Source organism: Pseudophryne corroboree, chromosome 2 (genome assembly GCF_028390025.1).
Source record: "Pseudophryne corroboree isolate aPseCor3 chromosome 2, aPseCor3.hap2, whole genome shotgun sequence".
Classification (NCBI taxonomy): domain Eukaryota; kingdom Metazoa; phylum Chordata; class Amphibia; order Anura; family Myobatrachidae; genus Pseudophryne; species Pseudophryne corroboree.
This window is the reverse complement of record NC_086445.1, coordinates 236,633,912-236,646,346: the sequence shown is the minus strand read 5'-3', so window position 1 is coordinate 236,646,346 and position 12,435 is coordinate 236,633,912. Positions and strand designations below refer to the sequence as shown.

At 49.1% G+C, this 12,435-nt stretch overlaps 1 protein-coding gene across 1 annotated transcript in view; it reads right to left on the bottom strand.

Annotated features, from left to right (window-relative positions):
• The window catches only part of LOC135050688 (retinol dehydrogenase 7-like), a 318,758-nt gene that overhangs the window by 58,958 nt on the left and 247,365 nt on the right, over positions 1-12,435 (bottom strand). Inside the window, exon 2 of the mRNA XM_063957097.1 lies at positions 123-468. Coding sequence (XP_063813167.1) covers positions 123-441 — 319 coding nt within the window. The 5' untranslated portion in view covers positions 442-468. The remainder of the gene's footprint in view (positions 1-122; positions 469-12,435) is intronic.

Sequence of the window (12,435 nt, the reverse complement as noted above, 5' to 3'; positions counted from 1 at the left end):
CGCGTTGTGGCCCACTGGAACCCCTGGTAGTGATTTTGATTTAATTGTTAATAAACAATTGAACATTTTTTTAAAGAATTTGGGAAATAATTTTTTTTACATATGAGTAAATAAAATCTGACCTTTGTCACCAACAATGGTAGATGCCCATTTGGCAGCAGAACTAACGCTCTGACTGTCAGTAACATCTAAAATTACTGTATGTAGTCTGCTTGAAGTTTCCTTCCTCAGTTCCTCAGCCCCTCTATCCGTCAGACAGGCAGCTAGAACCCTCATTCCACGTCTGTCCAGATTCCTTGCCAGCAGGTTCCCAAAACCCGAATCACATCCGGTGATGAAGACATATTTATCTGTGAGGTTCTCCAGTATCTGACTCTGTCTGTACCATCTGTACAGAAGGATCAAGCCCAACAGTGCCAGTAGGGGGAGCCACATGATCATGATACAAGCAGTAGTAGTGGTATGCCACTGTAATAGACATGGACAAAAGCAGTTCTATCATTATTCTTATATAAATGTATAGCTGACAAAATGCCTAGTCCTATTACAGGCTCTCCAATTGTTGCCAATACTTTCCTAATGACGGTGTCAGCAAAACCAGGCATGACTTATGGTGTGTAGACACGGCGCAATGCGCCGTAAGCCCGACATTGACTATTTGACGGGGCCGGAGGCCGGCCCTGCAGATATAGTCAATGTGGGGCTGCCTGCACAGTCTATTTTTCCTTGCGATGCCGATCCCGCAGGACCGCGCATCAGCATCACATTACTATACACATGGGGGGTCATTCCGAGTTGCTCGCTAGCTGCCGTTGTTCGTAGCGCAGCGATCAGGCAAATTTTTTTTCGTAATTTCTGCGTATGCACCGCATTGCGCACGCGTGATGTGCGGGTACAAAGCCCTTTGTGGTTTTGCACAGGTTCTAGCAACGTTTTCATTCGCACTGGCGGCCGCAAGAAGATTGACAGGAAAGGGACGTTTCTGGGTGGTAACTGACCGTTTTCAGGGAGTGCTTAGAAAAACGCAGGCGTGCCAGGGAAAATGCAGGCGTGGATGGGTGAACGCTGGGCGGGTGTGTGACGTCAAAAGCCAAACCTCCAACGTTAGAATCATCGCACACGGAGAGTAAGTTCAGGGCTGGTCTTGTTTTGCACAAAATGTTTTTGAAGGCGCTCTGCTGCACAGGCGTTTGCACTTCTGCAAAGTGAAAATACACTCCCCGGTGAGCGGCGACAATGCGTTTGCACGGCTGCTAAAAACTGCTATTGAGCGATCAACTCGGAATGACCACCATGGTGCGATATGCACTAACTTTCCTTACGATTTTGACTATATAGTCAAAATCGTAAGGAAAGGTAAGTGCACATTGCACCGTGTGTACACACCTTTACTGTAGTGGTGCTTAAACCCAAGGGTGTAGCTACCATAGGTGCAGGGATTACAGCTGCTATGGTGCCTAGAGCTGAGAGGGGCCTACTTTTCCTGTCAAAATTACATGTGTTATATACATTTTTCACCAATGGGTTATATATATTATATATATCATCATTAAGGGGTACATATGGACCCTTACAAACGTTTGCCTTGGGCCTGCAATATATCTAGTTATGGCCCTGGACCTGTTCATTATAATGTAATAGACTGGAGGGCATTATAATGTTACAAAATATGAACTAGAGCACAATATGAACTGGGGGCACTGTTATGTTGCTTAGTATGAACTGGGGACACTGTGTACCATAATATGAATTGTGGGTACTGTGTTGCATAATGTGTACTGGCAGCCCTACAATGTGATATAATGTAAACTAAGTCACTACTATGGTTCAGAAAAGGAACTGGGGCACTATTATGAGGCATAAAAGTAACAACTGCTGTGGAGAGGTGTATCTCTAGATGCATTGGGACTGTGGCCCCTTCAATATGTTGCTATGGGGCCCACAAATTTCTGGCTACACCACTGCTTAAACCAGGGACGTGCACTCAGGGGAGGCAGTGCCTCCCCTGTCATAATGATTAAAATAATAAAAAGAAGATATTTATAACACAGTCTGTTATAAATATCTTTTTTTATTATTTTAATAATTCCCCCCCACCTGTGGCTGCTTGTGAGGGACAGCTGGGAGGCAGCGGGAGAGGTGCCTCCCGCTGCTAACACTAAAAGTCCGGGCAGCGGGGGGCGGGCAGGGGGCGGGGAGCAGCAATGGGCTGTGAAAGCCCATTGAAAATGAATGGGGAAGCGGCACCTATACTGGTGCCGCAATGACAGGGGCGTGCATTCAGCCCAGATGAATGCACGCCCCTGTCAGTGCACCAGATGTGATTGGCCCAGCGGATCCAGTGCTGGATCCGCTGTCCAATCACTAGCGAGCCCCCTTCCCGGCTGCAGCAGGCGCCGTGGGCTGTGTGGGCGCCCGCTGCAGCCAGCGCCGCTGACTGACACCAGAGGTCATAACTGACCCCTGGTGTCTAAACGGCGCTACTATGGGAGAGACGTCATGAGTCATGACGTCTCTCCCATAGTACAGCAGAGATGAGCCGGCGGACGGAGACGGAGGACAGCGCTGCAGGAGCCGTAAGTATGTGTGTGTGTTTTTTTTTATGTGTTTGTGTTGGGGGCAGAGCAACAGGAGCACAGCAATTGGGGGGCACAACAACAAGGGGCACAGCAACAGGGGCACAACTATAAGGGGCACAGCAACAGGGGCACAACTATAAGGGGCACAGCAAAAGGGGCACAACTACAAGGGGCACAGCAACAGGGGCACAACTATAAGGGGCACAGCAACTGGGGGGCACAATAACAAGGGGCACAGCAACAGGGGCACAACTATAAGGGGAACAGCAACTGGGGGGCACAACAACAAGGGGCACAGCAACAGGGGCACAACTACAAGGGGCACAGCAACTCGGGGGCACAACAACAAGGGGCACAGCAACTGGGGGGCACAACTACAAGGGGCACAGCAACTGGGGGGCACAACTACAAGGGGCACAGCAACAGGGACACAACTATAAGGGGCACAGCAACTGGGGGGCACAACAACAAGGGGCACAGCAAAAGGGGCACAACTACTAGGGGCACAGCAACTGGGGGCACAACAACTGGGGGGCACAACTACAAGGGGCACAGCAACTGGGGGGGCACAACTACAAGGGGCACAGCAACTGGGGTCACAACTACAAGGGGTACAGCAACTGGGGGGCACAACTACAAGGGGCACAGCAACTGGGGGCACAATTACAGGGGTCATAGCTACTGGGGTCACAGCTACTGGGGGCAAAGTTACAGGGGGCACAGCGACAGGGGGCACAGCTAGGGGGCACAGCTATTGGGGCAAAGCTACAAGGGGCACAGCTACTGGGGGCAAAGCTACAGGGTGCACAGCTACTGGGGGCAAAGCTACAGGGGGCACAACTACTAGGCTCACAACTATTGGGGGCGCTTGCTCCATCATCCCAGCTAGCAGCAGCACTCTCCCCGGGGCACAACTACTCGGGGCACAGCTAGGGGGCACATCTATTGGGGGCAAAGCTAAAAGGGGCACAGCGACTGGAGTCACAACTACTGGGGGCACTGCTACAGTGGGCAAAGCTACTAGGGGTATAGCTACTAGGCTCACAACTATTGGGGGCGCTTGCTCCATCATCCCAGCTAGCAGCAGCACTCTCCCCTGTCTGTGCGAACGTCCTCTCGCGTCAGCGAGTGTATAATATTCATTCATTTCTCTCTCTCTCCTCCTGTGGAATACTTTGTTTGTAAGTATAATTTTCATTTTTACAGGTACCGGCCCTATTGTATTCTACTGGACAAGTGGACGTGACCGGCGTGGGATGTACTGTAGGCAGTGGCTTAACTACTGCCCCCGCAGTCCTCGCGGTGGCTTGGGGGCGAGGGTCTGCGGGGGCGCCACTGACTTTGCACAGATTGACATGCGGACGAGCGTCCGCATGTCAATCTGCGGTCTCCTTCCCTCCGCTGCTGTAAGGAGGGACACGGAGCGCACATCGCGCGCCTCTCCTGTGTCCCTCCCTGGCTCTCCCCCGGCCTGTCTAATAAAGGAAGTGCCGTTCGTGAGCTCTGATTGGCTCACGAACCGGCACTTCCTTTATTAGACCGGCAGGAGAGCCAGGAGGGACACAGGAGAGGCGCGCTATGCGCTGCGTGTCCCTCCAACACAAAGGGGGGGGGGGGAGCAGGCACTGTGGGGGAAGATCTGGCACTGGGGGCATATACCTGGCACTGTGGGGGAAGATCTGGCACTGGGGGCATATACCTGGCACTGTGGGGGAAGATCTGGCACTGGGGGCATATACCTGGCACTGTGGGGGAAGATCTGGCACTGGGGGCATATACCTGGCACTGAGGGCATATACCTGGCACTGGGGGCATATACCTGGCACTGTGGGGGAATATTTGGCACTGGGGGGAGCAGGCACTGAGGAGGCATATGTGGCACTGTGGGGAAATATCTGGCACTGGGGGCATATACCTGGCACTGGGGGCATATACCTGGAACTGTGGGGGAAGATCTGGCACTGGGGCATATACCTGGCACTGTTGGGGAATATCTGGCACTGGGGGGACCAGGCACTGAGGGGGCATATGTGGCACTGTGGGGGAATATCTGGCACTGGGGTGAGCAGGCACTGAGGGGGCATATGTGGCACTGTGGGGGAATATTTGGCACTGGGGGGAGCAGGCACTGAGGGGGCATATGTGGCACTGGGAGGGGGGGGGGGTATATGTGGCACTGGGGGCATGTACCTGGCACTGTGGGGGAATATCTGGCACTGGGGGCATATACCTGGCACTGTGGGGGAATATCTGGCACTGGGAGCATGGCCCTAGCAACAAGCACTACCCCCTAGCAACGAGCATGACACCCAGTGCATGAAACCTCTGGCAACGAGCATGACACCCTGAGCATGGTCTTGGTTAATAAGGAATGGTAGTAGTGGATTTAATCTATTAGCTATCAATTTTGCGCAAATTTTTACGTCTGAATTTAAGAGAGCTATAGGGCAGTAGTTAGATAGCAAAACTGGGTTCTTACCAGGTTTGGGGAAAGCTACTATTCTGGCCTCCAACATTTCTGATGGAAATGAGCCAGTTGACGTAGCCTCATCAAAAACCGTCCTTAAGACTGGGACCAGGGTATCTCTAAAACGTTTTAAAAACCCGTTCATGAAGCCATCTGGGCCAGGGGCTTTATCTGACGGGAGACCATCAATAACTCGACTAATCTCCTCTAAGGTCCAGGGGCATTCCATCAATTGAAGGGAGTGGGGATCTAAGCTGGGTAGGTTCAGTTAACTCAAAAAAGTGTCAATCTCAGTACTAGTTGGTTGCGGGGTAGAGGGGTCTGAGCGGAGATTATATAGGGCTGAGTAGTACTCTGCGAAGGCATTGGCTATGTCCGAAGGGTCAGAAACTTTCAGGCCTTTGGCATTAAAAACTTCTTTAACTCTTTCAGTTGCCATTTTGCCTCTCAGCTTCCTGGCCAACATTCGTCCCGCCCTATCCCCCTGGGTATAGAATTTATGTTTTAGCCTAAAGAGGTTCTTATGTACCTCTTTTATGGTTAGGATATTCCATTCTTCCCTAGCGCGGAGTAGTTCCCGATAGAGCAATTTATTATTGGGGGAGGATTTAAGTCTATGTTCTAAGTCTGTTAAGCGCACTTCTACATCATCTTGCTGCTTACGCAACAGCTTTTGGTGTCGAGCTGCCGCTTGGATAACTAAGCCCTAAATACAGCCTTAAGTGCACACCAGTTGTTAAACACAGATGTGTCAGCTGGATCATTCCATTCTAGATAGGAGGATAAAGCTTGAGAAATACATGGCTTGGCTTCTTTATCAGTGAGGAGGTACTCGCCAAGGCGCCATGGTTGAGGGGGAGACTGATGGGAAGTCAAATCCCAACGTAATTTTAAGGCTGAATTTTAAGGTCCGACCAAGGGACTGGTAATATAGCGGCCCGCTTTATTTGTTGTAACGTCCATTTGTCTGACAACGCCAAGTCAATCCTGTAGAATGATCCGTGGACTTGGAAATAGAATTTGTAAACCTTACAGTTAGGATTCCGTGCCCTCTAAACGTCATACAGGCCACACTCATGTAATATGCGTCTAAATGATTGGGAATAATCCCGGGTTGAATGGGTTTTCAGAGGTCGTTGGGTAGACGACTTATCTAAACATAGGTCTAAGACCAAATTAAAATCTCCCAGTATTAATAATGCTCCACTGAGGCAAGACTGGTGGGTAGTACAGAATTTCCTAATAAATGTGATTTGCTTGACATTAGGGAAATAAACCACCGCTAATGTTACCGGTTTGTCATTCAATGTCCCAGTAAGAATCAGGTATCGGCCTTCAGCATCAGTGAATTTTTTATCTAACACAAAATTACATGAGCGGGAGAATAAAAATGCCACTCCAGCCTTTTTCTTAGGTCCGTTGGACGTGTAACAACTTGGGAAATTGTGGTTCGAAAACTGAGGGGGGAGGACACCATAAAGTGAGTTTCCTGCAAGGCAATCCCTTGTGCTTTAAGTTTGGCAAAATGACATAAAGCAAGCCTCCGTTTATTTGGGGAGTTAAGGCCTTTAACATTAAGGGATATTACATTAACCAATTTGTGGGTAGAGGAGATAATGCTGGAACAAAGGACTGATTATTTTGGGGATGTGAACCGGAGAACACGTCTATTAGTAAACATGTGCTATACATATTGCAATGTAAGGGGGGTACACAAGGGGATAGAAAATGGCAAAAACAAAAGCAAAAGGAAGGAAGAAATAAGTCGAGCACCTCGAGGGCGCAACTTGAGGCCACCTAACATAGTGGCACATAGAAGGCAGCGGCCAGAATAGCCACCCCCTATGCTCCAAAAACAAAAAGACTCCGCGGTCCAAATTGGGCTATAGCTATAGCGCCCGCACCTGTCGGGCTGATAGCATATCACTTGAATAAGATAAATTTAGACCACGGGTTCTGATATAAACAACAATGGAGCATACAGTAACATAGAACAATCCGTAAAGAGAGAAAACATAAGAAACACCGGTGAACACAAACCTAATAGGTAGAGACAGGTAGATCAGCCGTGTAGCCGATTATCCCACCTATCAGCATATATAAAATAGTATGAACACATAACATATGTAGATAAAACATGCAAGTAGACAGGGCCGGTTCTCTGCCTTTTTGCGCCCTGGGCGGGTAGTATGGGCGTGGCTTCATACAGAGGGCGTGGTCAGTTATGCCCCCTGTACAGTAGTAGTGCCGCTGAAATGCTGTGCGGTGCGCGATGACGTCATTGCGCCCCGCACAGCAAAGGTCCTCTCCACGAAGGGAAACTAGACGCGTATGATGTCATCGCACACCGCACAGTAAAGGTCCTCTCCGCGAAGGGAAACTAGACGCGTAGCGTCTAGTTCCCTGATGCCCTTCACAGCGGGACGCAGCGGCAGCGGTGCACAGCGGGGGGCACAGCACTGGTAGTGGATCTTGCCATGGTGCGGCGCCCTCTGGATGGCGCCAGCGCCCTCCGGAAGACGGCGCCCCGGGCAAAAATCCTGCTTGCCCGTGGCAAGATCCGCTACTGCGAGTAGAATGCGCATTATATTAAGTAAAGTAACAAAACATACGACCAAAATGAATGTCAGGGCAGAGCTACAACGTCACTAAGATACATGTCGCATTCTGCATTCACGGAGGATGAGTCTTGGTAGCCCAATCGAGAGAGATTTTATGATCTGTGGCCTTTACAGAAGAATCGTCCTCCAAGTTCCAGGAACGTAGAAGTTGGGAGCCGGCCGCCGGTGTGGAGACTACATTTGTGGCCCCATTCCTCCTGATGATTAGTTTGCTTGGGAATCCCCAATGATAGGGAATATCAGCCTTCCTCAAAGCCTTGGTCACCAGGTAGAAGGAACGCCGAGACGCCCACGTGGCAGCGGATAAATCACCAAATATCTGGAGACCACCCAGGATGTCTTCGGAGGAATCGGATGGGGCGAGCTGCATGAAGTACCATCTCTTTGACATGGAAATAATGAAACTGTATTATAGTGTCTCTTGGGGCATCTTTTTGGGCATTTTGGATTTAGGGAGACGGTGAATTCGATCCAATAGAAAGTCTGTTATCGTAACTTTCAGGAGCAATTTAGTAAACATGTCCGTGGCGAACTCAAGCAGGTCAGTTGCTGAAACAGATTCCGGAATACCCCGTATTTTGATATAGTGCCTGCGCAACCCATCCTCAAGGTCTCCAAGTTTAGCGCGGAGTTCAGTGATTTCTGACTGCATATCATCATGAAGGGTGATAAGCCCGTTGTGGGATACAACCACTTCTTCCAGTTTGGTTTCCAACCGGTCAGTGCGTTGACCTACTTCATCTATGGATTGTTGGCAAACCTGCAGCACTGATCTGAAGTCCGCTGAAATATCCGCTTTAAAGGAGGCCAACAGCTGCTTCATTGATCCGATCGTTAGCGGAGCATCATCTCCCAGGCTGACCTGCGTAATCGGAGTCGTAGGAGAGGGCTCAAAGGGAGAGCTCAAAGCAGATAGCTTGTGGGGTTTTTCGGTAGAGGAAGCGTTTTTATTCGTACGTGGGGGAGAGTGCGGTTTAAAGAAATTAACTGGAGTGACTGCGGCCGGATCCTTCTGCCGTTTAGGTGGCATTATCACAGGTAGTGTATGTGTATATCAAATCACACTGGTGAACTATGTTGTATTCAAGCACGTGTGAGTAATTATAGAGGCAGTTAATAGGTGTTACATCAGAATGTTACTGTATATATGATTTCGGAGCGGAAAGGGGTGTAGCGAGTGTTCACATATGACGTTGACGAGTCACCTGCATGGTGAAGCCTGCAAACATCAATATCAGCAGCCATTGAGATCCGCAGAAAATTTTCAAGGTAATAATCTCAGCAGCTGTATAGATGGAAATTCCCACGTAGATAATGGGTATTATAGATAATGATGCCGTTGAGTCAAGATCCCCTGCTAGTACTGGATATATCCACCCGATGGCAGCGTTGGCTGATGTGGGGATCGTGTACCCCTGATTTCTCCTCTATCTGTCCCACGCTGGAAATATATGCTCCCCTGCTATGGGGTGCGGGAGATGCAGAACAGTGGGTACTGAGGGAGGGGGGAAGGGCGCAGCTGAAGCATAAACTTGTGCCCGCAAATACAGCCCCCTCTCACCTCTCTTCCAATGCAAACACCGCCTCTCGTCCGCTGTCTGTGACCAGCTGTCCTGTGCACAGGTGCAGGGTTCAGAGCACTGGGTAGATTGAGGCCGCGGGACCGAGATACACGCCCCCCCCCCCCCCCACCTTCAGAGGCGAAGGTTACCCGGACGCTGGGAAGCGCTGGCCGGAAGTCACGCGGTCCATCCTCCTGTTTACCACTGCTCAGGATCCAGGCGGCGCTTTCCCCTGCCGCTGCATCGTGACCTCCAGCTCCCTCCGTCCAGGGTCAGGTATCGCAGGTTGAGGGGGTATGTGCCGGCTAGTTGGGGTTTTCAAGTCGGGAACGTGGGCGACTCTGCGTCTCTAGTTCTCCCGGCCGGCCGCCATGCGTACTCCACTCCCCGACTCTGGAAGCTGTATAGGCCGCAGTGAGCGGACCACGCTGGGTCACGTTAGATGCAGCAGGGGGAGACCCGTAGTGTAGAGGGGGGTCCCAGGAGGCAACCAGGATGGGAAATAGCTACAAGCCAGGCAGGGATGGGGCAATAAATCCCTTAAATATGGAGGGTTTGCAGGAGCCCACCAAGGACACGTCTGGCTGCTTAGGCTGTCAGGCCACGCAGGCTTGGGCTATTTTTGATGGTGTGTCAAATGTTGCACTGATGTTGTGTCTAAAGACACACCAGACGGAACTGCACTACTGCAAGATGCTGCAAGTGGGCATCTGAGTAATAAAGAAATCAGCCAGTGATAGCCCCACAGGTGGGGCTGTAGCACAGTCTAAAATTCAAATAGAGGAGCCACACCAACTACCGGCCGATGATGTCTGGCAGCGTTTGGGAAATTGGTGGGGCATGTCTGCATGTGACTCAGAATCAGGCCCAAAATGTCAGTGTACCATTGTTCTGGGATCCTAAATGTGTAAATGGTACTGAATAAAATCAGAGAACCTCAAAGCCACATTCTGCAACCCCACATGGGATCATGGCATGTATGTGGTAACTAGAGATGAGCGGGTTCGGTTCCTCGGAATCCGAACCCCCCGAACTTCACCCATTTTTCATGGTTCCGAGCAGACTCGGATCCTCCCGCCTTGCTCGGTTAACCCGAGCGCGCCCGAACGTCATCATCCCGCTGTCGGATTCTTGCGAGATTCGTATTCTATATAAGGAGCCGCGCGTCGCCGCCATTTTCACTCGTGCTTTGGAGATGATAGCGAGAGGACGTGGCTGGCGTTCTCTCAGTTTCTGTGTTCAGTGCGTTGCAAATATCTGTGTTCAGTGTGCTGCAAATATCTGTGCTCAGTGTGCTGCAAATATCTGTGCTCAGTGTGCTGCAAATATCTACGTTCTCTGCCTGAAAAACGCTCCATATCTGAGCTCAGTGTGCTGCAAATATCTATGCACAGTGTGCTTTATTGTGGGGACTGGGGATCACCAGTATTATATAGAAGGAGGACAGTGCAGAGTTTTGCTGACCAGTGACCACCAGAATTATATCAGTACGGTACAGTAGTCCACTGCTCTACCTACCTCTGAATCGTCAAGTATACTATCCATCCATACCTGTGGTGCATTTAAGTTGTGCGCAGTGTATATATAGTAGTAGGACAGTGCATAATTTTGCTGACCACCAGTATATAATATATAGCAGTATGGTACAGTAGGCCACTGCTCTACCTACCTCTGTGTCGTCAAGTATACTATCCATCCATACCTGTTGTGCATTTAAGTTGTGCGCAGTATATATATATAGTAGTAGGACAGTGCATAATTTTGCTGACCACCAGTATATAATATATAGCAGTACGGTACAGTAGGCCACTGCTCTACCTACCTCTGTGTCGTCAAGTGTACTATCCATCCATACCTGTGGTGCATTTAAGTTGTGCGCAGTATATATGTAGTAGTAGGACAGTGCATAATTTTGCTGACCACCAGTATATAATATATAGCAGTACGGTACAGTAGGCCACTGCTCTACCTACCTCTGTGTTGTCAAGTAAACTATCCATCCATACCTGTGGTGCATTTAAGTTGTGCGCAGTATATATATAGTAGTAGAACAGTGCATAATTTTGCTGACCACCAGTATATAATATATAGCAGTACGGTACAGTAGGCCACTGCTCTACCTACCTCTGTGTCGTCAAGTATACTATCCATTCATACCTGTGGTGCATTTAAGTTGTGCGCAGTATATATATAGTAGTAGGACAGTGCATAATTTTGCTGACCACCAGTATATAATATATAGCAGTACGGTACATTAGGCCACTGCTCTACCTACCTCTGTGTCGTCAAGTGTACTATCCATCCATACCTGTGGTGCATTTAAGTTGTGCGCAGTATATATATAGTAGTAGGACAGTGCATAATTTTGCTGACCACCAGTATATAATATATAGCAGTACGGTACAGTAGGCCACTGCTCTACCCACCTCTGTGTCGTCAAGTATACTATCCATCCATACCTGTGGTGCATTTAAGTTGTGCACAGTATATATATAGTAGTAGGACAGTGCATAATTTTGCTGACCACCAGTATATAATATATAGCAGTACGGTACAGTAGGCCACTGCTCTACCTACCTCTGTGTCGTCAAGTATACTATCCATCCATACCTCTGGTGCATTTAAGTTGTGCGCGGTAAATATATAGTAGTAGGACAGTGCATAATTTTGCTGACCACCAGTATATAATATATAGCAGTATGGTACAGTAGGCCACTGCTCTACCTACCTCTGTGTCGTCAAGTATACTATCCATCCATACCTGTGGTGCATTTAAGTTGTGTGCAGTGTATATATAGTAGTAGGACAGTGCATAATTTTGCTGACCACCAGTATATAATATATAGCAGTACGGTACAGTAGGCCACTGCTCTACCTACCTCTGTGTCGTCAAGTGTACTATCCATCCATACCTGTGGTGCATTTAAGTTGTGCGCAGTATATATGTAGTAGTACGACAGTGCATAATTTTGCTGACCACCAGTATATAATATATAGCAGTACGGTACAGTAGGCCACTGCTCTACCTACCTCTGTGTTGTCAAGTAAACTATCCATCCATACCTGTGGTGCATTTAAGTTGTGCGCAGTATATATATAGTAGTAGAACAGTGCATAATTCTGCTGACCACCAGTATATAATATATAGCAGTACGGTACATTAGGCCACTGCTCTACCTACCTCTGTGTCGTCAAGTATACTATCC